This window comes from Symphalangus syndactylus, chromosome 6 (genome assembly GCF_028878055.3).
Source record: "Symphalangus syndactylus isolate Jambi chromosome 6, NHGRI_mSymSyn1-v2.1_pri, whole genome shotgun sequence".
NCBI lineage: Eukaryota > Metazoa > Chordata > Mammalia > Primates > Hylobatidae > Symphalangus > Symphalangus syndactylus.
This window is the reverse complement of record NC_072428.2, coordinates 130,742,480-130,769,050: the sequence shown is the minus strand read 5'-3', so window position 1 is coordinate 130,769,050 and position 26,571 is coordinate 130,742,480. Positions and strand designations below refer to the sequence as shown.

General features: G+C 38.5%; 1 protein-coding gene across 11 annotated transcripts in view; it reads left to right on the top strand.

The window, feature by feature from the left end:
* Positions 1–22,595, top strand: part of BRAF (B-Raf proto-oncogene, serine/threonine kinase) — a 208,738-nt gene extending 186,143 nt beyond the window's left edge. For 6 of the 11 annotated variants that reach the window (XM_055284224.2, XM_055284219.2, XM_055284216.2 and 3 more), the window contains 3 exons: positions 2,289–2,423; positions 7,489–7,642; positions 15,431–22,595. In XM_055284224.2, the coding sequence (XP_055140199.1) occupies positions 2,289–2,423; positions 7,489–7,642; positions 15,431–15,453 (312 nt within the window). In that variant the 3' untranslated portion in view covers positions 15,454–22,595. The other 5 variants (XM_055284221.2, XM_063641653.1, XM_055284217.2 and 2 more) reach the window with 4 other exon arrangements.
* Positions 22,596–26,571: the final 3,976 nt, after the last annotated feature.

The window sequence follows — 26,571 nt, the reverse complement described above, 5'->3', positions numbered from 1 at the left end:
CCTCTTTTATTTCATTGAGCAGTGGTTTGTAGTTCTCCTTGAAGAGGTCCTTCACATCCCTTGTAATTTGGATTCCTAGGTATTTTATTCTCTTTGAAGCAATTGTGAGCTGAAACTGGATCCCTTCCTTACACCTTATACAAAAATTAATTCAAGATGGATTAAAGACTTAAATGTTAGACCTAAAACCATGAAAATCCTACAAGAAAACCTAGGCAATACCATTCAGGACATAGGCGTGGGCAAGGACTTCATGTCTAAAACACCAAAAGCAATGGCAACAAAAGCCAAAATTGACAAATGGGATCTAATTAAACTAAAGAGCTTCTGCACAGCAAAAGAAACTACCATCAGAGTGAACAGGCAACCTACAGAATGGGAGAAAATTTTTGCAACCTACTCATCTGATAAAGGGCTGATATCCAGAATCTACAATGAACTCAAACAAATTTACAAGAAAAAAACAAACAACCCCATCAAAAAGTGGGCAAAGGGCATGAACAGACACTTCTCAAAAGAAGACATCTATGCAGCCAAAAAACACATGAAGAAATGCTCATCATCACTGGCCATCAGAGAAATGCAAATCAAAACCACAGTGAGATACCATCTCACACCAGTTAGAATGGCCATCATTAAAAAATCAGGAAACAACAGGTGCTGGAGAGGATGTGGAGAAATAGGAACACTTTTACACTGTTGGTGGGACTGTAAACTAGTTCAACCATTGTGGAAGTCAGTGTGGCGATTCCTCAGGGATCTAGAACTAGAAATACCATTTGACCCAGCCATCCCATTACTGGGTATATACCCAAAGGACTATAAATCATGCTGCTATAAAGACACATGCACACGTATGTTTATTGCGGCACTATTCACAATAGCAAAGAGTTGGAACCAACCCAAATGTCCAACAACGATAGACTGGATTAAGAAAATGTGGCACATATACACCATGGAATACTATGCAGCCATAAAAAATGATGAGTTCATGTCCTTTGTAGGGACATGGATGAAACTGGAAAACATCATTCTCAGTAAACTATCGCCAGGACAAAAAACCAAACACCGCATGTTCTCACTCATAGGTGGGAATTGAACAATGAGAACTCACGGACACAGGAAGGGGAACATCACACTCCGGGGACTGTTGTGGGGTGGGGGGAGGGGGGAGGGACAGCATTAGGAGATATACCTAATGCTAAATGACGAGTTAATGGGTGCAGGAAATCAACATGGCACATGGATACATATGTAACCTGCACATTGTGCACATGTACCCTAAAACCTAAAGTATAATAAAAAAAAAAAAAAAAGAAAACTGTAATCCCCTCAATTCAGTATTTCTTTCCAAGGTTCACCTTTAACCTCTACTATATAGAGGCCACGTTGCAGTCAAAGCTTTGCTAATGCCTGGCAGTTAAACAAGGTTCATTACAGCACCAAACAGGAAATAACACAATGTACCAAGCTTGGCGGTTTCTAAAATTCATCAGCTCTGCCCTGTAGCGAGGATCTTTTATGGGCTTTCTCCACTTTAGCCTCTACTCTCCCCCTGTTGCGCCTATTCCCTCTAAGATCAAAAGCCCTTCTCTCAGGCTGTCCTCCCTGAGTCCCAAGACTCCTAACATCTGTCCCTGCCTGCCCTAAAAAGAGGCAAAATATTAGGAAATTAAGAAATGAGAAAAAAATTATGAATCTCTGAATCCAGGGAAGACAAGGCTTTTTATTTCGTTAAACAGATTTTAGCTCCTAATGGATTTTAGCTCCTTCTCTCCTCTGGGGGAGGCTGTGGTTTGTATAACCAAGTGGCCCATTAGTGTTTCCACAATAAAAGAGCTTAAGATGCAGATGCCAAAACGACTGCTAAAATGTTAACCTTTTTGGTTTTCCCTACACATATATAAAGGACTTAAGACAATGTCCAACAAGATGTGCTGAATAAATTTTTTTTTTTTTTTTAAGTAAAGAAGCGGCACTGTCAGATCTGTTTTAGATGGTTACCCTGTGAGTGGGAAAATGGACTGGATAAGGAGAGACCAAAAGCAGGGGAGCAATTAGAGAACCTTTGCCACCGTCCAGGGATCATGAATATATGAGCTTGCAGCTCCTTGTGTGGGTTCCCCACAATCTATGATGTGGCATTGGTTTTTTAAAACTTTTTATGAGGTGTAATACATACATCATAAGCTGTAAATGTACAGCTTATTGTGTTTTCAGTGAGTGTGAAGTATATTTTTCAACTTATCTACAAGGTTGAATTATTTCTCTTTTTTTTCTCTCTCCAGATAATTTTTATGGTGGGACGAGGATACCTATCTCCAGATCTCAGTAAGGTACGGAGTAACTGTCCAAAAGCCATGAAGAGATTAATGGCAGAGTGCCTCAAAAAGAAAAGAGATGAGAGACCACTCTTTCCCCAAGTAAGAAAAAGCTTCATGCTATCCAGAAGAACAGACTAACATTCATAGACGATTTCTGAGCATTTTTTTGGGCACACAGTGTGTGTTTCATGAGTTTGGATTCTATATGCAGACTCCAGACAAGAAAACACATTAAGATGGCTTCATGAGGGTTGAGCAGTGGCACACCTAGAAATTTCGGGTCCTAATACAAAATATTCAGAAAGACTTTGCATTTGTCTATCAGTTCTCAGACTTCTCAGTCTTTGAACTCTTTTACACGTTTAAAAATTATCGAAGACCCCCCCCGCAAAGAGCTTTTGTTTAAGTTTTAATTACCTTATTAGAAATTAAAACTATTTTTTTAAATATTTATGAATTAAACATAATAAACCAATATGTTAAATAATATTTAGGAAAAAAAAAACAGTTCTATTATCTAAGAGAAAAAAATTAGTGAGGAGTTGTATTGTTTTACTTTTTTTGCAAATCCCTTTGCCAAAAGAAGACAGCTGGATTCTCTGCTTTGGCACTCACATTGCAATATCTCACATCATGTCACCCCTAAAAACTCTACTTAACGCTTGTAAAATAATGACAGTAAAAAAGGCAAATGATATCTTATTGTTACTACAAAAATAGTTTTGACCTCATGGATCCCCTGGTGGTCCGCAGACCACATTTTGTGAACCACTGCTTTATTTCTTCTTGGTGGTAAACAGATTCAAGCTTTCCTTTAATACTAGGTCTTTTTGAGGGGCATTTCTGCCTGATACAGAAAAAGGAAAAGGCAGTAAGGCGATTGTCAGCTCAGCTTGCCTTTACCTAATTCTTGATAACTCACTGCGTTTCTTTTTTTTTTTCCATGTTGGAAGGATAAAGCCTTAAGTTAATAAGTCTCAAAAAGAACTGTAACTAAGGCCAGGTGTGGTGGCTTACAAATCCCAACACTTTGGGAGGCCAAGGCAGGCGATCACTTGAGGTCAGGAGTTCGAGACCAGCCTGGCCAACATGGTGAAAACCGTCTACTAAAAATCACAAAAATTAGCTGGGCGTGGTGGCAGGAGCCTGTAATCCCAGCCACTCAGGAGGCTGAGGCATGAGAATTGCTTGAACCCAGGAGGTGGAGATTGTAATAAGCTGAGATGACACCACTGCATTCCAGCCAGGGCAACAGAATGAGACTCTGTCTAAAACAAAACAAAAATATCTAAATACCTCAAATAGCTTACAGAGTTTAGCTGTAGTAGATATTGTAATATAAATGCAATGTTTTCTGATACTTAGGGAACTTCTGATAGCACTGGATAAATATGCCTTGATGAATCAGTACAGTTTCAAGTGGGAAGTGCTATTTCCCATAGTAATCCTGCTACCGTAATTACTGGAGTGTTCATTTATGAACTCTTAGGCCTTTGAATGCCCAATCCTAGCTGAGTAACTCAGACAGAAGTCAATGTTACAGGAATTAGATTCACTCATCCTTTATTTTTAAATCTAAAAAAATGTGATTCTTCTCTAAAGAATGAAAGAAGATAAAATTGATGGTTTTAACAAGTCTGTCAGGGTGTTGCCTAAGAGAAGAAAGGGAAAGCTAAGTGGTTGGGTGGGTAGATACAAGTTTCATTTATCAGGTTTCAAAGTTACTGTTCCTTTGAGGAAGAGTTTTTCTTTTTTCTTTTTTTTTTTATTTTTTATTTCCTTCTCTAAGTCAGGAAACCTCCGGGTTGAGACTGTCCTGGTGAGGGACCAGTGCTGCCGAGCAGCTTCAGCATGACCCTGTCCCATGTTCTCTTTTCATGTCATGGTGCTCGGGTTTCTTACTTAGCATGGTTGATTGACATTAATAATGCAAAGTACATCCTTAGGCCCACTTTTTAAATGATATTAAAAGGGGCAAAATGCTTAGCTTTATACTTCTAAATAAAAAAAAATTAATGAAATGTCATTAATTTCATTAATTACGTGGTTTCAAAAACTGAAGTGCATATGTGAACTTTCCAGATTATTGGAGGCTATCCCTTTAAAGTGTTATTTTAAAATTTTTGTTACAGGGTATCTTTTCACACCATACTGTTATATTCCACATAAATTTTAGATGGCCAAAGATCTATATGTTTTAAAAAATATAAAATATGAAATCATTTTTATAGTTTTGAGGTAGGAAAGGCTTTCTTAACAGACAAAATTCAGAAGGAAAAAATTAGCAGATGTGAGTACATTAAAAAATTTTAAACTTCTATATAGAAAAATAACATTGAAAGATAAAGAGAATAATTGTAGCATATATAACAAAAAGTAAATGTTTATAATATACAAAGGACTCCTCCAAATCAATAAGTAAAAAATAATAGAAAATGGGCAAAGGGAATATGAACAGGTGATTCACATAATAAATACAAATGGTGAATGAACTTAGGAAAAGGTGTAAAGATTTCCATGGCAGTCAGTAAAATGCAAAGACACACAACAGTGAAATATATTTTAATTTTGCCTCTCAGGTTGGTAATATCCAGCACTGGGAACAATGTTGGGAAGTGAGGAGGAGCATTCTATGTAAAATTTTAAAGGTTTGGTGGGAGGCAGCATTTTGGAAGAACTTGGTAGAATCCATAAATTCAAAATACTTCTAAAAATCTGTGCTATGTAACCTATTTCATAAGTATTCAGATATATATAAGAATGTTTACTATAATAAGAAAAAGACATTAAGATTAAGTTAGTTTTGTATTGATGACATGGATATTGGTGAGAGAAAAAGAAAACAAGACAGAAAACAAAATGTAGTATGATACCTCATTTTTTTTTTTTTTTTAATAGGCTGGGCCTGTTCTGTTGCCCAAGCTGGAGTGCAGTAATATGATCATAGCCCACCGCAGCCTCAAACTCCTGGGCTTAAGCGATCCTCTCACCTCAGCCTCCTAAGTAGCTGGGACTGCAGGTGCCCATCACCACACCCAGCTAATTTCTTGTGGTGATGGTGGTGGTGGTGGTGGTGGTGGTGGTGGTTGTAGAGATAGATTCTCACTATGTTGCCCGGGCTGGTCTTGAACTCCTGGGCTCAAGCAATCCTCTCGCCTCAGCCTCCCAAAGTGCTGGGATTACAGGCGTGAGCCCCAGTGCCCAGCCTGATAATCACTTTAAAAGGTTATACAGAGGCCGGGCACGGTGGCTCACACCTGTAATCCTAGCACTTTGGGAGGCCAAGGCAGGCGGATCACCTGAGATTGGGAGTTTGAAACCAGCCTGACCAACATGGAGAAACCCTGACTCTACTAAGAATACAGAATTAGCTGGGCGTGGTGGCACATGCCTGTAATCCCAGCTACTCGGGAGACTGAGGCAGGAAAATAATTTGAACCCAGGAGGTGGAAGTTGCGGTGAGCCGAAATCACACCATTGCACTCCAGCCTGGGCAACGAGAGCGAAATTCCATCTCCAAAAAAAAAAAAAATGTACAGGTGGGCTCTGTTTTCATATATGTATTTTTATACATAAAGGTGCTGAAGAGGCCAGGTGCAGTGACTCACACCTGTAATCCCAGCACTTTGGGAGGCCGAGGTGGGTGGATCAGTTGAGGTTAGGAGTTCGAGACCAGCCTGGGCAACGTGGTGACACTCGTCTCTACTAAAAATACAAAATTATCCAGGCGTGGTGGCACATGCCTGTGATCCCAGCTACTCGGGAGGCTGAGGCAGGAGAATCCCTTGAACCTGGGAGGCGGAGGCTGCAGTGAGCTGAGATCGCGCCACTGCACTCCAGGCTGGACAATAGAGTGAGACTCCATCTCAAAAAAAAAAAAAAAGGTACAGAAGAAAGTATAGACTCTAACAGTGGTTAGCCCTGGAGAGCAGGATTTAAGAGCCTTATACTCTTTATACATTTCTATAGTATTTTAATTTTTATTTGCACGTTATACTTGGAATTTAAAAATTTTTGCAACTGCTTGCTTCTTTGTCTTATATCAATCATCATAAAGATTACTTTTTTAAAAAATTTTAACTTTTAAAAACAATTTTCAGCCAGGCGTGGTGGCTCATGTCTGTAATCCCAGCCCTTTGGGGGGCCGAGGCAGGCGGATCACCTGAGGTCAGGAGTTTTGAGACCAGCCTGGCCAACATGGTGAAACCCTGTCTCTGCTAAAAATAGAAAAATTTAGCTGGGCATGGTGGTGCACTCCTGTAATCGCAGCTACTCGGGAGGCTGAGGCAGGAGAATCACTTGAACCCAGGAGGCGGAGGTTGCAGTGAGCTGAGATCGTGCCACTGCACTCCAGCCTGGTTGACAAGAGCGAGTCTCAAAAAAAAAAAAAAAATTGATATCTCAGGACAATAACAAAAGTAACAATAATAGCTGTTAAAGTTTTATTGAGTGCCCATTATAGGCCAGGCATTATGCCAAGCCCTTTAAACACGTTTCATGATTATGAACATGCATTATCATGCTGTATGCTTTCAAGGATTATAACCTGTTTCTTTGTACCTTAAAATTGTGAATTTCTGCATTTTATATATTGGGGTCTATTTGTCGAGTTCTCCTATCTTTGCTCTTGGGTTGTCCCCTGTCACTTCTCATGTGCTACTAGCACTCTGGGTCCATGAGGTTCTGCTTTTAATTAGGTGTATGTAAAACATTTCCCGTGGCTTGGTTTCTTTAAAGGGCAAGTAGCTGTGATAGTTCTGTTTAGAGACAGTCATAAAGTGCTTTACTTATTTATACTCCATCTTCTTCCCAAAAGAGACTTGTGGTCTTTAACAAAAAGGTATAAAATTGGTTTTAAATTTCTATTATTTACTGTTTCAAGACTAACAAATGATCTAAAATATAAATAAAAGCTGACTAAGAATTACTCTCCCCATTTAATTTACAGAGATAGTTTCTTCTTAAGAAAAAATACCAATTCTTTACAAATATATTCCCAAGCATTTATGACAATACTGAAAACAATGTAAGATTTCAGGTGCTTTCTTGTAAAGTGTGATGGGACTCTTAAAGATTTATACCACCCAGATTTTCATTCTTCTTTCTGTTTTTTTTTTCTTTTTTCTTTTTTTTTCTTTTTTTTTTTTTTTTTTTTTTTTTGTAGATTCTCGCCTCTATTGAGCTGCTGGCCCGCTCATTGCCAAAAATTCACCGCAGTGCATCAGAACCCTCCTTGAATCGGGCTGGTTTCCAAACAGAGGATTTTAGTCTATATGCTTGTGCTTCTCCAAAAACACCCATCCAGGCAGGGGGATATGGTGCGTTTCCCGTCCACTGAAACAAATGAGTGAGAGAGTTCAGGAGAGTAGCAACAAAAGGAAAATAAATGAACATATGTTTGCTTATATGTTAAATTGAATAAAATACTTTTTTTTTTTAAGGTGAACCAAAGAACACTTGTGTGGCTAAAGACTAGATATAATTTTTCCCCAAACTAAAATTTATACTTAACATTGGATTTTTAACGTCCAAGGGTTAAAATACATAGACATTGCTAAAAATTGGCAGAGCCTCTTCTAGAGGCTTTACTTTCTGTTCCGGGTTTGTTTCATTCACTTGGTTATTTTAAGTATTAAACTTCAGTTTCTCATGCAACTTTTGTTACCAGCTATCACATGTCCACTAGGGACTCCAGAAGAAGACCCTACCTGTGCCTGTGTTTGCAGGTGAGAAGTTGGCAGTCGGTTAGCCTGGGTTAGATAAGGCAAACTGAACAGATCTAATTTAGGAAGTCAGTAGAATTTAATAATTCTATTATTATTCTTAATACTTTTTCTATAACTATTTCTTTTTATAACAATTTGGAAAATGTGGATGTCCTTTATTTCCTTTAAGCAATAAACTAAGTTTCTTTTTATAAATTTTGAGTGCAGGTGACCAAAAATATTGCTGAGGAGTGGCATGTTTGACATGAGTAAAATGTCTTAACTTTGGATTTTTAGCGGGAAAATGTTATAAATTGGAGTTTCTTTTAAATAGCTTTTTTAAAAATACATTAAGGATGTCTCGCTCATGTAGAAGTCAAATTTTGTTGCAAATGCATTGCTCCCTTCACACCCAATCGCTCCCCTGCAAAAAATCTTCACAGAATTTTGTGAGAACTTTTAAGTGTGTTTTGCTTTGAGATACCTCTGGTTGCCAAACACCAGGTAATAGATTTTTTAAAGTTGTTATTAGATTATTATTACCTCTCATGATGCATATTTTAGCAATCACCTTATCGTTGTGTCTCATGTTCTGTCCTCCTTATATTCTTTGCCAGCAAGGTTCTCCTTATGATGAATGAATGCTCTTCTCCTTTTTTCATTCCATGGTATGAAGTATTTGTTAGGGTTCTTTAATACTTCGTTGTGTAGAAAATGACTGTAATGTGGTGGTCAGTGTATTCTTACTGTGATTCAGAGAGAATCAAAAGTAGAAAGCAACAGCATGTGGTCCTATCAAAGATTTGGCCATCTCTGCTTCACTGTCAGCCTCTTAACTATATCTTCACTTATTCAATTTGGTTTTGTCATGATTTTAAATGTAGCCAATAGTTCAAGGTTCTTCCAGTAAACAGACATCTGTATAAATGCCTCCTTGAAGTCAAGAAAGAAGAAAATTGAGAAGACTTTAAATTAATGATAATTTAGTTTTTAAGTACCCACAAATAAATTTTTGAAACATTTTCTTTATTTGAATAGTTAGATGTCATCCAGGAAAATCACTCAATAATAATTACAGCAAACCTTTAGCCCCTCATTTGGGCAGCTTAAGATAAGTAATGCCATTATGATTTCAGAATTGATTCATGTCTTTAGTTAAGAAAATGAAAAGAAACGTTTCACATATTTAAAAAAAAATGATACCAAGGAATAAAGAAATATAACTATTGGAAAATATCTAAGTATATGATTTTTAAATCCTCCAGTGGCGCTAAAGATATGATTATTAGTAATTGTTAGATAGGGTTTTATTCATTCACAAATAGAAGACTAGCAAGCACGTAACTAACAAAGTTTTTACAAAATTGACTTTGTGGAATGCTCCAAAGGTTTGGCCATTTTGAGGCAGAAGGTCAAGGGGTCTCTTTATTGATAGAGCTCCTTCTATAATTTCCCAGCATACCTGCCTCACAGTTATCTTCCTTTCATTGTTCACTCTCTTTTTCTTCTCAATGCCATCCTGCCTAGGCTCCCATCATCTGCATCTGACACCTTTCCTTTCTTTCTTTACTAGTCTCCTTTGCGATGGGCATGGCTGAGCTCTGTAGAGCCACTCAGAAACTCATTGTTCCATTCTGTAGCCAGTAAAACATGCCTCCAAAGTATCACAGAGTAATTCTACTCTCTCTTTTAAATTAGGTCCACCAGAAATGTTAGTGAAAGGACATTAAAAATGTGACAGGTGACATGTTTAGCTAACATGGATCTGGAGAAATAGGAAGCAGTAGAATTAAATGTTTCCCTTTCAGGTTTAATTGTATGTGTTCTTGGGTTTTGTTTTATACTGAGTTTTAAATATATTCTCCAAATAAAAACATTATTTTTTTAACCATATGTAGAGTTAATCTCTTTGACTGAGTAATTGAAACAAAAGAACATTTGTTCTTTTGTGACTGCTTTTTTCCTAAAACCTGAGCCCTCTTTTTTTTTTTTAATTAAAGTTGATTTCTTTCTTCAGTAAGGAAACCTTTTTATAAATTTGTTTTACATTTTAAAAGTTTTACTAATCAATGATGAGGAAAAAGATTTGTCTTGATTTTAAATGGTTTCAGGATCACAGGATGTAATCAGATGCTTCCGATTTATTTATTTTCAGGTATTCCACTAGCCATTTAATCTTTTTTATTTATTTATTTTCTTCCTGCCCCTTGGATGGCATATACTAGCCATTTAGATACTAAACCCTAATAGTTAAACCAATAGTTAAAATTGTCCTCTCTAAAACAGTGGCTATTTAATATACCAGCTTAAATGGCCTTTCTTTCAAGTGAGTCACTCTTTCTTTAAGAAAATTATGTGCCTTTTTAAAAAATACTATGAAATGGTACTTCATGACAGAAACATATTATCAGTTATAGTCTTATTTGAATGAAAATTATTGAGCATTTCTGTAGAACTTTTTACTTTACTAAATATTTCATCTGTCCTGTGACTGTTTTCTCAAAGAATTTAAAAGACTCGATGTGTCTATGCCAGAATGTTTCTCATCTTTTTGAAACTACCTGGGCCGGGCTTAGTGGCTCACGCTGTAATCCCAGCACTTTTGGAGGCCAAGGTGGGCAGATTGCGTGAACCCAGGAGTTTGAGACCAGCCTGGACAACATGGCGAAACGCTGTCTCTACAAAAAAATTTAAAAATTAGCCAAGCATAGTGGTGCACAACTGTAGCCCCAGCCACTCGGGAGGCTGACTTGGGAGGATCGCTTGAACCTGGGGGGTGGAGGCTGCTGTGAGCCTTCATCATGCCACTGCACTCCAGCCTGGGCAACAAAGCAAAACCCTGTCTCAAAAAAAGAAAAGAAAAAAAGAAACTGCTTGAAAGTCATGACAAAGAATGTCAGGAGGGGACTTACTTTGGCTGCAGTTGACTTTCTCCTTAAATGTCAAGTAGTGATTGATTTGGGTAAGAAGTAACCTGTTATTTTCATAACATACTTTAAGGAATTTATCAAATTCTATGTATAATGCCCATTAAAATATACTCCATTCTGGAATAAAGGGTAATGAGTAATATATTTAAACTAGTTAATAAAGTCCTTAGCTTTCACATAAACCATGATATTTGAGGTGTCTAAAATCACAGGGTCTTTGTTTTGTTTTGTTTTGTTTTCAGTCTTCCCAGGTGTTCTCTGCTCTATTCCTAACTAAAGTTAACTTGAAAATGCATGGCCAGTTGTGGTGGCTCACACCTGTAATCCCAGCACTTTGGGAGGCTGAGGCAGGTGGATTACTTGAGGCCAGTTCGAGACCAGCCTGGCCAACATGGCAAAACCCTGTCTCTACTAAAAATACAAAAATTAGCTGGGCGTGGTGGTGTGCACCTGTAGTCCAGCTACTTGGGAGGCTGAGGCACAAGAATTGCTTGAACCTGGGAGGCGAAGGTTGCAGTGAGCCAAGACTGCACCACTGCACTTCAGCCTGGGTAATAGAGCAAGACTCTTTCTTTTTCTCAAAAAAAAGAAACAGAAAATGCAGCTTAAATTATCCTCAACCTGAAAGAAGGGGAAAGAAAATATTTCAATTTGGCCTCAAATTGATTTTTTTTATTAATTAATATACCAAGATTTTTTTTAAGACACAGAGTATCTAGGTATTTCACTTCAAATAACTTCACACAAGCAGAGTTGGCCCTTCAAATAAAATTGGGTAGGAAGTAGAATAGTAGAGATTTCCAGATAGGCAAGAAGGAATCATTAAGAAAAGATACTTTTTTCTGAAAGCAGATTCATCACCTGTTACTCCCATGTTTTTCTTAAATTCTCCATGATTTTAGGGACATTTTAAGAGTCTTATTTTATTGATTCCTAAACTATGGATTCCTTTCTTTCTTTCCCCTCAACACCAAGTGTGACTATAAAAAGGACTGCATTCTGTTAGAAGCACTAGACTTTTGATAGAGTGATAGTGTTTGCTTTGTTTGTATTTGATTTGGAGTTTGTTGGTAAAAGTTTGTTTTTTGTGCGGCTGTTTGGTTTTAAATTTTTTTGGAGACAGAGTCTTTCTCTGTCATTCAGTCTGGAGTTCAGTGGTGCAGTACCACCACACCCTGGTAATTTTTGTTTTTGTTTTTGAGACAGAGTCTCATTCTATTGCCCAGGCTGGAGTGCAGTGGTGTGAGCTCAGCTAACTGCAGCCTCTGCCTCCCAGGTTCAAGTGATTCTCCTGCCTCAGCCTCCTGAGTAGCTGGAATTACAGGTATGTGGCACCACACCTAATTTTTTTTTTTTTTTCCCAGTAGAAAAAGTTTCACCATGTTGGCCAGGCTGGTCTCGAACTCCTGACCTCAGGTGATCTGCTCACCTCAGCCTCCCAAAGTGCTGGGATTACAGGCTTGAGCCACTGCACCTGGCCCTAATTTTTGTATTTTTAGTAGAGAGAGAGTTTCGCAATGTTGGCCAGGCTGGTCTTGAACTCCTGGCCTCAGATGATCCACCCTCCTCGGCCTCCCAAAGTGCTGGAATTACAGGCATGAGCCACCTCGCTGGCCTGGTTTTTATTTTTAAGACTAATATTTAAGTTTGTGGAGTATGACACTTCAACAAAATGAAATTTCTAATCATTATAATGAACAGGAAACATCTGAAGTTGTGTGTGTGTGTGTGTGTATTTTGTTTTGTTTTCGAGACAGGGTTTCATTACTCAGGCTGGAGTGCAGTGGTACAATCCTGGCTCACTGCAGCCTCAACCTGCTGGTCTCAAGTGATCCTCCCCCTGTAGCCTCCTCTAGGTAGCTGGAACTACATGCATGTGCCACCACATCCAACTGATTTTTTTTTTTTGGTAGAGACAGGGTCTCACTATGTTGCCCTACCTGGTCTCAAACTCCTGGGCTCAAGCAGTCCTCCTGCCTCGGCCTCCTGAAGTGCTGGGATTATAGGCGTGAACCACTGTGCCCAACCTTAGCTGAAGATTTTTTTAAGTATTTTTTAATGTAGTATATTAACATTTGGCTTAGATATTAGCATTTTCTGATTTTTTTTATTTAATAGATTAATTCTAGGCATTTTCATAAAGATTTCTTTTCTGTAAATCTTATTTTTAGATTGACTTCCTTTAATGAGATTTGGATTCGGCTAGATACATGATTACTCATAAGAATGTTGCAAGTCACTTTAAGGAAACATTAAAACACTAAAAATAGCAACCTTAAAATTATAAGTACTCAAACTGTAAGCAACAATAGTAAAAATGTTTGTGTATTTCTGGAGTGTGTTACCATAACAGCCTCCTATGATTATACTCGAAATGTTTTACTCTAAGGTCTTAGTAATTTAATTTAGCCTTTTTTTTTTTTAATCAGTGCCAGATTCCCCAATCCTCTTAACTTTAAATATGAGGCAATAATTCTTTTACCCTTTCTTGATCTTTGGACTCACAATGCCTTAGTTAATTGCTTGTTAAAAGGAATCCATGCATAGAAAGAGATAATATGACTATCTGCAGTTCATTAGTAGTCGTATTCAGATTGGGAAAACAAAGTGTTAATTGTTGAAAGTTGTTTAGGGACTGCTGGGTCTTGGAGTCAGCACCCGGGTTAGCATTCCATTTCTGCAATTTTCTGTATATGATCTCAGGCAAGTTACTTGACCACTCTAAACCCTGGTTTCCTCATCTATATAATATAGATAATAGCATCTGCCTCATAGGGTTATTATGAGGATTGGATGCAGATGTGTACAAACTGTTCAGTGAGGCATCAGGCACTCAGTCAGTCACTAATACTATCAGCTTACAAAGCTAAGGATTCAGTCATCCAGGCATTAGCAATCTGTTGTTTGTTGGGATGTGCCAACGTTATCTAGCAACCAGTTGGAATCTGATAGCAATCAGAAATTAGATAGGTTATTCCTGGATTAAACAGTATATTCATATAAGTGATTGCTTGGATCCTCATCAGAAGCTGCTATTGAAAAATAGTGATATGGCTGGCTGGGCCTGGTGGCTCACGCCTGTAATCAATCCCAGTACTTTGGGAGGCCAAGGCAGGCGGATCATGAGGTCGGGAGATCGAGACCATCCTAACACAGTGAAACCCTGTCTCTACTAAAAATAGAAAAAAATTAGCCGGGCATGGCAGCGTGTGCCTGTAGTCCCAGCTGCTGGGGAGGCTGAGGCGGGAGAACGGCGTGAGCCCAGGAGACGGGGCTTGCAGCGAGCCGAGATCGCACCACTGTGCTCCAGCCTGGGTGACAGAGCAAGACTCCGTCTCAAAAAAAAAAAAAAAAAAAGAAAAATAGTGGTATGGCTAACTAAATTTTGGTAAGTGTCAGTTATTAACCAATCCCCAGAAATTAACTATAGTGTGTATAACAGAAACTGGCCTTTAGTTACAAGTAGAAACTATGGACAAAATGGTAGATGAAAAATAATGGCAGCCGGGTGCAGTGGCTCACACCTGTAATCCCAGTACTTTGGGAGGCTGAGGCAGGCAGATTACCTGAGGTCAGGAGTTTGAGACCAGCCTGGCCAACATGGTGAAACACCATCGCTGCTAAAAATACAAAAATTAGCCAGGCCTGGTGGCCGGTGCCTGTAATCCCAGCTACTTGGGAGACTGAGGCAGGAGAATCACTTGAACCCAGGAGGTAGAGGTTGCAGTGAGCCGAGATTGCACCATTGCACTCTAGCCTGGGCAACAAAAGCAAAACTCCATCTCAAAAAAAAAAAAAAGAAAAGAAAAATAATGGCATGAAGCCCCCACATTCATTAAGCTAAAGGAGCATGATATCACAAAGGTACTTTGTGGTTTAAAGAATTCTTTATGCTGATAATTATGTTCAGTGACATGTGCCTATATTTTTTGTTAGTTTGAAGGTGAAATTAACTAGAAAATGGGAGGTCTGGATTTTCTTTCTGTCTGTCAAACGTGTGGTGTGAACAAATCAGTTGACCTCTTAATTGTATCTTTAGCAAAATGAAGATAAATACTGCCTCTCTTTCTAATAGTGGCATTATAATAATATGATAGGTGAAAATGAGTTGATAATTAAGAGGTGGAAGTATTCTACAAATTGACATTACTAGTTTACATTCAGTTTCTGAGAAATTTTGTTCATTGGAACTGTTTTCAGCTTGATCAGAACCATGATACGTAAAACCCAACTGGGAAATTCTCTGCAGACTTGCTGTTTAATTGATAAGAGTTGAACCATATTCTGCATACTATATATGTTGTGTTCTTCCATGGGTTTCAGCCATTTTTGCTTTTAAATTAGCAATGCTGTTGCTAGACTTGAAATATATAACTAGTTACTTTTCAGTGAAGCTCAAATGAGGCTTTTCTGTGTCTCTAGGTTATTTGAGATGACTTTTTTAAAATTAGCTCTTGTCCTCCCTCTACAGGAGAATTTGCAGCCTTCAAGTAGCCACCATCATGGCAACATCTGCTCTTATTTCTTAAGTCTTGTGTTCGTACAATTTGTTAACATCAAAACACAGTTCTGTTCCTCAAATCTTTTTTTAAAGATACAAAATTTCCAATGCATAAGCTGATGTGGAACAGAATGGAATTTCCCATCCAACAAAAGAGGAAAGAATGTTTTAGGAACCAGAATTCTCTGCTGCCAGTGTTTCTTCAACAAAAATACCACGAGCATACAAGTCTGCCCAGTCCCAGGAAGAAAGAGGAGAGACCCTGAATTCTGACCTTTTGATGGTCAGGCATGATGGAAAGAAACTGCTGCTACAGCTTGGGAGATTTGCTATGGAAAGTCTGCCAGTCAACTTTGCCCTTCTAACTACCAGATCAATTTGTGGCTGATCATCTGATGGGGCAGTTTCAATCACCAAGCATCGTTCTCTTTCCTGTTCTGGAATTTTGTTGTGGAGCTCTTTCCCCTAGTGACCACCAGTTAGTTTCTGAGGGATGGAACAAAAATGCAGCTTGCCCTTTCTGTGTGGTGCATGTTCAGGCCTTGACAAATTTTATCAAAAGGAAACTATTTTATTTAAATGGAGGCTGAACGGTGAGGAGTAGGTGCGTCTTGGTATGGAGGAAAAGGGCATGCTGCATCTTCTTCCTGACCTCCGGGGTCTCTGGCCTTTTGTTTCCTTGCTCACTGAGGGATCTGCCTAACCAAGCAGGCTAGATAGTGCTGGCACACATTGCCTTCTTTCTCATTGGGTCCAGCAATGAAGATAAGTGTTTGGGGATTTTTTTTTTCCTCCACAATGTAGCAAATTCTCAGGAAATACAGTTTATATCTTCCTCCTGTGCTCTTCCAGTCACCAACTACTTATGCGGCTACTTTGTCCAGGGCACAAAATGCCGTGGCAGTGTCTAACTAACCCCCCACAAAACTGCTTAATAACAGTTTTGAATGTGAGAAATTTAGATAATTTAAATATAAGGTACAGGTTTTAATTTCTGAGTTTCTTCTATATTTTTATTAAAAAGAAAATAATTTTCAGATTTAATTGAATTGGAAAAAAACAATACTTCCCACCAGAATTATATATCCTGAAAATTGTATTTTTGTTATATAAACAACTTTTAAGAAAGATCGTTATCCTTTTCTCTACCTAAATATGAGGAGTCTTAGCATAATGACAAATATTTATAATTTTCCAGTTAATGGTACTTGCTGGATCCACACTAACATCTTTGCTAATAATCTCATTGTTTCTTACAACTGATTCCTAACACTACATCCCACATCTTCTTTAGTCTTTTATCTAGAATATGCGACCTAAAATAAAAATGGTGGCGTCTCCATTCATTTTCCTTCTTCCTTTTTTCCCAAGCCTGGTCTTCAAAAGGTTGGGCAATTTGGCAGCTGAATTCCCAGACAGAGAACAGAGCAATTTTAGGGATATTAGGACTGAGGGAGGGTGTGGGAAACCTGTCATCAGTTGTTTTTATAGAAAGAGCTGGCGTTCATTAAGAACCTAAATCTTAACTTTGCACAAATGGAAAATCTAACCTAGTTATAGCTTCCTTTGGCCTTTATTAAAGGGTAATATCAATCACAGTCATAGCAAAGAAAGTGGATGTATTAATGGCACATTAATGGAAAACCTCCCTTATCAGGAATCTAGACTCAAAATTTAGGAACATAAATCAGACCAACCAAGCTATAGCCAAGGACTTGAAAGAAATTAAACGAGACCCAGAATAAATCAAGGAATTAGAAATTGTTATTTAAAAATTTCAGATTGTAACTCCAGGCCCTGCTGTCTATATTTCAGCCACTAAATCTCACTACCATTAGATTTTTGCTAACATACATGTATTCAGAAGAAAGCCTATTGAAATTTTCATTGTCTTGTAAAAGGTTTTCCTAGTAAAATGGAAAAGATCCTTAAGTTATTAATCGGTTTGAAAAAAATTGTTTTTAAGTTTTACATCAGGGCAGTGTCTTAAAAAATTCAGAAATTGCAAAGGTTGAAATAATTCACGCTGATTTGAAGAACATCTTCTGTGCAATAATACTGCCTCTCTTGAAAAGCATTGGCTGTTTTTTCTTTTTAAATATATCTCTAGATGCTTTTAAATGTGGCTGTGTTCCCTTTACCAAGATTGGCTTCAAGTTTCCGCAGGTAGAGAGACCTGGGCTTGAACAAGAGGATGTGTTTCATGTCCTGCTGAGGAGGCAGAACATGTGCAGCCTGGGTCCGGGACTGCCTCCACGGGGCAGGGGCAGGGGCGGTACCATTAGGGAGGAAGCTTAGCATTTCAGTTTCTTAAACAATATTCAGGGTGATACACTTTTTCTTCCCTTGCATTTTAGAATAGGCTGGTAGCTCATTTGAACTTGGGAGCAGACTTGATCTCAAATGAAGCCGTGCCCAGGAGCTAGGCTTAGCATATTGAGATTTTTATAGAGACCTTAAAAAATAAAATATTTAAACCTCTCTTTTCTTCCTTTTTCTATGAAATAGGTTTTTTCTCTAGTTTACAAATGACATGAAAATAGGTTTTATTTGTGTTTTATCTGCTTTATATTTTGATGCTTAGACAACAATTAGACTTACTGAGCTCCTAAAAAAATGAGGAAGAAGTCCTTATTTGTGAAAAGCACTTTATGAGTAATTGTATAGACAGTATGTGGCTGCGTCACTGATCATCTTGTAAGGGTGTAACAGTCTTGTCTGTAAAGTGGCTGCAGTGCCTTCTGTAGTGTGTTTTATTTTTGGTAGGGAGAGGTGAAGCCTTCTGAAAAATTTGAGAGCAACTATAGAGGATTGTTTGTAACTGTGTAGTATTCCTGATGGACTTTTTTCATCGTTAGAGTTAAGGACCTAGACTTTTGCCACTGAAATAATATTGACCAAAAAAATAGTTTATAAAAGGGATTTGTGAATAGAAAATTCAGTGTGATCATTTGTTGTTAATGTGCACCTTAAAAGAAGATTCTGTCTAGCTGTCAAATTCTGGTTCCTGAATATCTCACCCCTGATTGTATTTGAGATCTAGTAGGGCATACTGGGGCATTTTAGAAGATAAAATCCCATACAAATGATATATGCTATATTTATGTTGGTGTTGGAGAAGAAAGAGCAGTATATAAAGAAATAATTCAAGACGGCAGCACTGTCAACCTGAAAGTTTGTAAATATTTCCTAGCTTCTGGTTTGGTGCGGTGACAGCACTTTCATCACAGGATGTTACCTTGTATTCATCAGGCGGAGTGCGAGCTGCTGCACACCCTCCTCAGATCTCACCTGTCCCCACTGTACATCCACCTGCCAGCCGCTTGCAAACCTCATCTCTAGCTTTAGTTTGAAACCACATTGCAGGGTTCAGGTGACCTCTTCAAAAAACTACCTCTTCAGAATGAGGTAATGAATAGTTATTTATTTTAAAATATGAAAAGTCAGGAGCTCTAGAACATGACGATGATTTAAGATTTTAACTTTTTTGTGTACTTGTATCTGAGCACTCTCATTTTGTCCTAAAGGGCATTATACATTTAAGCAGTAATACTGTAAAAAAATGTGTTGCTCAGAATATCTGAATGTTGTTGAAAGTGGTGCCAGAACCGGTTTAGGGGTACGTTTCAGAATCTTAACCTTGAGTCAGTTGCGTGAAATTAAATAGCTGTGGTATCACTTCACTAACAGTGATGTAATTTTAATTTTCAGTAGGCTTGGCGTGACAGTACATCCTCATAATGAGTTTGCTGCAGCTTTGTCACATGCACAGGCATTCATAGAAAGACTGCCCAGCTAAGAGGGTAGAATGATTACTTTTTTTGCAAGATTCTCTTCTTTGTCCAAGTTGGCATTGTTAGTGCTAGAATACCAGCACCTTGAGACTAGCAGATTCCATCCATTAGGCTATAAACACCATAGCCAGAGATAGAAGGTTTACTGTGAGTATGAACAGCAAATAGCTTACAGGTCATGTGTTGAAATGGTGTAGGTGAGGCTCTAGAAAAATACCTTGACAATTTGCCAAATGATCTTACTGTGCCTTCATGATGCAATAAAAAAGCTAACATTTTAGCAGAAATCAGTGATTTGTGAAGAGAGCAGCCACTCTGGTTTAACTCAGCTGTGTTAATAATTTTTAGAGTGCAATTTAGACTGCATAGGTAAATGCACTAAAGAGTTTATAGCCAAAATCACATTTAACAATGAGAAAACACACAGGTAAATTTTCAGTGAACAAAATTATTTTTTTAAAGCACATAATCCCTAGTATAGTCAAATATATTTATCACATAGAGCAACTAGGTTGAAAATATAGTTCAGTGACATTTCTAGAGAAACTTTTTCTACTCCCATAGGCTCTTCAAAGCATGGAACTTTTATACAACAGAAATGTTGACAGAAATTGCTGTAGTTTAGGGTTGAAGTACTGTATGATGGGCAGCAATCATATATTAACTTAGAAGGGGAAATTGAAATATAGGACCGAATTTGGTTTTATCAGTTTCCAGAGTACTGCTGCCAACCTAGACACTGATTTTTCAGAGTTTGAAATGTAAATTTCTTCCCAGGACTTGATTGCACATGAAGCTGGACTGCGTTAGTCATCCTGTCCCAAAGCGCTGTGGGGGCCAGGGTGGAGGTCTCAAGGCATCCTTTATGACCTGGCCGTTGGATGTAAAAGAAAAAATATTCCATGCTGTGGTTCTTGTATCTTGTTTCATTCCTCACCATTGAAAGAGGAAGTCCATGTAGTGTCTCCAGCGCATCCTTGAAATGTTATACTGGGATGGATTACTGATGCCCATTGGTAGTTGAGCCCCAGAAGAGGGTAGTAGCATCTCCGCCTCAGGCGATGATTTGTAGCTTGGCCAGAGGAGAGCGGAGTCACCAGTGTATCTGTGGTCCATGTTGCTAGCTCTGGTAAAATTAAAAATACTGGTAAGATGTTTGTTTTATTAATACACTAGACAGTAAGCTCTGTTTTGTTGTTTTCAAATAACCTATTTTCACTTTTGTTTGGGCAAAGACATTTAAATCGAAATTCAATTCTAATTTTTGTTAATTGTGGAAAGGGTAATTAACAGTTCCTATCAGGTATTTTTAATGTGGAAAAGGACAGAAACCCAACTCCTAAAATCTTAAGGTAACAGTGCTTTAAAAAAAAAAAAATGCATGGGGCAGTTAGTTCGCAACTCAATCAGTGACTAAAGTACTTTTATTTAACATCCACAACTTCAACTGTTAAGTTTTATTAATTACTAAATCAGCTTTATTAAAATGTTGACATTTATTTAGCTATTTTGAATAATTATAGTGACTTGACGAGTGTGTATGAGGACACAGCCAGTGTAAGCCAGTGTATCCATTTTTTAGAGGTGCATTTTTTTAAAAGAATTCTGTAGTTGGAAATGCTCTAAAACAACTAAAATATGTTTATTCATGGTAGTATCAAAAAATATTTTGTACAAACCATCTGCTTCTCCCGGCCAGCCAAGTTCATTCTCCAGCACCATGACCACGGGTTCTCACATACAGCACGTATGCGGGAGTGTTGGCAGAAAATTTGTGAAGAGATGCCACAAAAGAAGGGTCTGTTTACAGGGGTGGGATTGGGGGTTTTGATGAAGTTGCTTAGTCCTGGTTTTGTTTTGAAAATTACTGCGTTGCATTTTTGTGTTGAGTTTTTGAACCCACGTGTGTTTTGGTGGAGTATGAGTTGGAAGTCACTGCAAACTAGCATAAACAACAAAGCTCACAGAGTAGGCACAGATGTAGAGAACAGAGACCAAAATGGGGTGAGCAAATCTAGGATAGGGAAAAATTAATGTGAGGGTGGGAAATAAACTGTTACCTGAAATCAAATGTAAGAGTGCAATAAGTATGCTTTTTATTCTAAGCTGTGAACAGTTTTTTTAAGAATCATTCCTTCCTAATACATTTGTGTATGTTCCATAGCTGATTAAAACCAGCTATATCAACATATAATGCCTTTTTATTCATGTTAATGACCAACATCAGTGACTAGCCTTTATGTCTTATTTATCTTCATGTTATGTTAGTTTACATACAGGGATGTATGTCTCTGTGCTGTCCCCTTCTCCTGCCTTCATTTTAAAATGCATCCATGGGTCCTCCATGTTTCCTTTGGCCATGCCACATAATATAGACTCAGTTTGGCCTTGATGATGTCGCCTGATTTTTGAGGACTGTATCACAGTGATATATATTTGTGGTAATCTCATTTGTTGGTTGTACATCTGATCCTTTCCTCAACACGGCAATTGCTGCCTTTCCTATGATAGGATCATACAGCTGATCAGGGGATTGAATTTGATCATTCATCAACATGTGTCTCTCTGAATTTTATTCAGTAGTTGTCATTGCTCTTTGGTTTAGACCAAGAAAAAGGAAATCCCCCCTTTTCATGTATTCCTTGGTTTGAGGACATGACTCCTGTAAGGGAGAGGAAAGGGAGATGCTTCCTGTTTGAACTGCAGTGAATTCACGGTTCCTGTTTCACCACTCCAAACCTTATGGCGACTCACACACATTCCTCTTTTCTGTTACTGCCAAAGGTTCGGGCTTAGTACACTTCAGTTCCACTCAAGCATTGAAAAGGTTCTCATGGAGTCTGGGGCGTGCCCAGTGAAAAGATAGGGACTTTTCAATTGTCCACAGACCTCTCTATACCTGCTTTGCAAAAATTACAATGGAGTAACTATTTTTAAAGCTTATTTTTCAATTCATAAAAAAAGACATTTATTTTCAGTCAAATGGATGATGTCTCCCTCTTTTCCCCTATTCTCAATGTTTGCTTGAATCTTTTATTATTTTTTTTAATTCTCCCCCATACCCACTTCCTGATACTTTGGTTCTCTTTCCTGCTCAGGTCCCTTCATTTGTACTTTGGAGTTTTTCTCATGTAAATTTGTATAACAGAAAATATTGTTCAGTTTGGATAGAAAGCATGGAGAATAAAAAAAGATAGCTGAAATTCAGATTGAAGAAATTTATTTCTGTGTAAAGTTATTTAAAAACTCTGTATTATATAAAAGGCAAAAAAGTTCTATGTACTTGATGTGAATATGCGAATACTGCTATAATAAAGATTGACTGCATGGAGAAGTCTTCATCAAGACTATTTTTCTAACACGATTACATTCAGTAACAAAAGTAGTCAGCAGTTTTAACAGTTTTTCTAGACAATGGAGAGACTGAGAAATGAACATTTTGTTTCATACATAATGTTGGTTACTGCTTAGTGGGTAGAAGTTTAAGTTGTCAAGATTCATGTATGGTAGGTTATACGTGCTATACAACTTTAGTGTAAACAGTCTTGTCAGGTGTTGGTGATGACCCTTAAATATTTGAGATGTTGTAACCTGATGTATCTTTAGTTTCAAACGACTGCTTTCCTCCACGTGGTTCAGTTGGAGTATATGCTGTACTTTAGTCATGTTTAAAGTTTATCTGCAGAAACTCCACCTTAGAATTGTATTTTTTCAAACTTTTGACACAGCTTACGTTTTCTATAGCAACACAGCACATGCATGCTAACATTTACTTGAAACTATGCACTCATGTTTTCTACTTCATTTTTTTTATGCTGGTTACCTCAGTGAGTTGATTTTCTGCATTTGATTTCATGACCCTTCCCCAAATAAAATTCACTGAAGTCTGAAAAACTCCTAGAGTATCTTCAGACAAAATACATCAAATTACTGGGCAAAGTTTCCAGAAAAGTAAACCATTTTAAAACTCATCTGTGGCCAGGCGCAGTGACTTACACCTGTAATCCCAGCAATTTGGGAGGCCGAGGCAGATGGATCACCTGAGGTCAGGAGTCGAGACTGGCCTGACCAACATGGTGAAACTGTCTCTACTAAAAAAATACAAAAATTAGGCCAGGTGCGGTGGCTCACGCCTGTAATCCCAGCACTTTGGGAGGCCGAGGCAGGCGGATCACCTGAGGTCAGGAGTTCAAGACCAACCTGACCAACATGGAGAAACCCCGTCTCTACTAAAAATACAAAATTATACGGCCATGGTGGCGCATGCCTGTAATTCCAGCTACTCAGGAGGCTGAGGCAGGAGAATCGCTTGAACCCGGGAGGCAGAGGTTGTGGTGAGCCAACCGAGATTGTGCCATTGCACTCCAGCCTGGGCAAGAAGAGCAAAACTCCATCTCAAAAAAAAAAAAAAAAAGCCGGGCATGGTGGCCAGCACCTGTAATCCCAACTACTCGGGAGGCTGAGGCAGGAGAATCGCTTGAACCTGGGAGGCGGAGGTTGCAGTGAGCCGAGATCACGCCATTGCACTCCATCCTGGGTGACGAGCAAGACTCCGTCTCAAAAAAAACACTTCACCTGTTTATCCTTATGTCTGAGAATAATATGAAGGAACAGAAAAGCCTAAAGAGGGCTTGTGCCTGAGGAATCTGGTTTCACCCCTCCTCCCAAGCAATAAAATGCTATCAAGACTTAAAAGGCTAAGGCAGGAGGATTGCTTGAGCCCAGAGTTTGAGGCAAGCCAGGGCAATATAGCAAGACACCCACGCTAAAAATAAAAATAAATGTCAAGACTTAATTTCCTATGAACTGCAGTTTTCTCTTCTGAAAACTGTAATTCTATAATATAAACATAGAAATTCATTTTCTAAACCTTCATGCATGATTACGACAGTAGTTGTGGCTTTAAGAACATATTATACCATATATGTGAGGTTTTCCTTAAAATTTAGCCCAGAACTATGGACACTTTGGTTATTATAAAGTTCTATTATAAAAAACCCTACCACACTAGCTCTTCTGAAATTTTATCAGGGGCTGTGACAATCGGAGCTACTGTCTTTTGAGTTATATAGTTCTCCTAGACTCAAAATGTTAGGGCAAAAATTGTTCTTAAAGAACACTGAGTTGGGCTCAGTGGCTCACGCCTATAATCCCAGCACTTTGGGAGGCTAAAGTGGGAGGATCACTTGAAGCCAGGAGTTCCAGACCAGCCTGGCCAAAAAAAAAATTTAATTAGCTGGGCATGGTGTCACGCACCTGTGATCCCAGCTGAGGTGGGGGGAGACTGCTTGAGCCTGGGAGGTCAAGGCTGCAGTGAGCTGTGATAGCACCACTGCACTCCAGCCTGGGCGGCAGAGCAAGACCCTGTCTCAGAGGGGGGGAAAATAAAAAAACTGGTCCAACTCCTCTCATATCAGTTGCTGAATATGCAGCCCCGAAGGATATGACTTGCTAGGCTTATGTAGCCAGGACCCAAGATCTGTACCAGGCATCTTATATAGGTATATGTTACATATATATAATTTTGTCACGATGGCTGTAACGAGATTTGGATAGAAATGGGTATTGACTCCATGACAGTGAGTTCGTAGCCAGAAATGGATGTTGTGTTAGGCATGCTCCACTTGTCCCTACTGTTGTCATCACCAACCTTGGAAGACACTGCTAGTGTAAACAAAAGGCACCTGCTGAGGCAGGTCCACTCACCACCTCAGGAAGCTCCCATTTCCCTGACACTGCACGGTGGTGTCCCACCATTGCTCCTGGTGAAATGGTTGCAGCAGGCGACAGGGTCAACCTCTCCTATAAGATAGTTCTAGGGGCAATTGGAACCAAGGTGACTTCTGTATCTTCCTGTAACATGGATATAACAGCTGTTCTTCTGTAACACCTCTCATCTCAAACTTTATTAGACAACTAATTGTGGTATTTACATTAAAGGTTCCCTAGGAAACTAACGTTACAAATGTGTGTGCTAAAATTTAACACTTGACCTCTGTTGCCATTTTAGGCCATACCCTAAAACTTAACTTTGAATGTACTTGTAGCTGCTCATCAGGAAGAGAGGAACAGATACTGTAAATGTGTTTTGCTTTGGCATATTTTTGACAGAGGGGAGGGGTGGCACTGCGTCTGTTGGAATATGTTTACAATCTGGTCTATCTGCAAGTTTTTCTATAAAAATCAAACTGGGATTCCAGGGTCACTACACTTAGCTTAGGTCCAATGGTCTAGAAATAACAAACAACTGATTCAATTTAGAGAGTATTTCATCCAGGCCAGGCCTAGTTCTAAGAAAGAGCTTTACCTAACTCATTTAACCTTTTTAATCCATTCTACAAATTAGGACATTAAGGTACAGATCAAAGTTATTTGCCCAAACTCATAGCAAGCAAGTGGTAGAGCTCCTAGTCAGATCCAGCAAGTCTGACTCCAACAGCCTGAGTTCTGGTAGCATTACACCAGCTTTTCAAATGTCAGATTGAGACAACTTAGTAGGCTGTAAAATCAGTTTAGGAGGTCTCAACTGGCCATTCTTTCTTTAGTATGTAGAATAAAATGAAAATAGTGTGCATCATGGATAAATACTGTTTTGTGAACTTTTGGTTTGGTATATGTGTACACAAGCATATTTATATGCTAGGTAACATGAAGTTTATTCTTAAACTGTGATCAAAAAGGCTGACACCATGCTGTGTTGACTCAGATCATCTGACTCCACCTAGAACAAGACGGCAGGATCTGAATCTCAGGTATGAGCTTGGCAAAGCACCTAACCCATCTATAGCTCAACTTCTTCACCTATAAAGTGGAAATAATAACGTGAGGATTTGATTAACACGTTAAGTGCTAACAACAGTGCCTGGCCCATAGTAAGTTTTCACTATTATTTCATGTAACTATATATTGCCATCAATCAAATGTTGTACTTAAAATACTTTTGGGACTCATCCCACGTAAGTATTTTCCCATATGCTATACAGCAGGTGGAGGTCCATTCCTTTGAGAAGGCTTGGAACAATTCCCTGCATGGCCCACATGTGGAAAAGAGGATTCCAATATGGCCTCCTTATTCTTTAAACAAAAGAATGCTCTTTTTAAAGTTATCTTTTAAATCAATCAACTGATTTCTAAGGAATGGGGCTAATGACATTATCCTGAGTTCACTGTTGTAGATTGTATTCTTTCCAAAAAAACCTTTATTGATATTGGGGAGTGGGTAGTCATGAGGGGTGGGTGGGGGGGGGCGGTGAGTAGAGGACAAGAAAAAAGGAAACCTAAAAAGTACAAAGAGATCTGATGGTTTTAAAAGTAAAG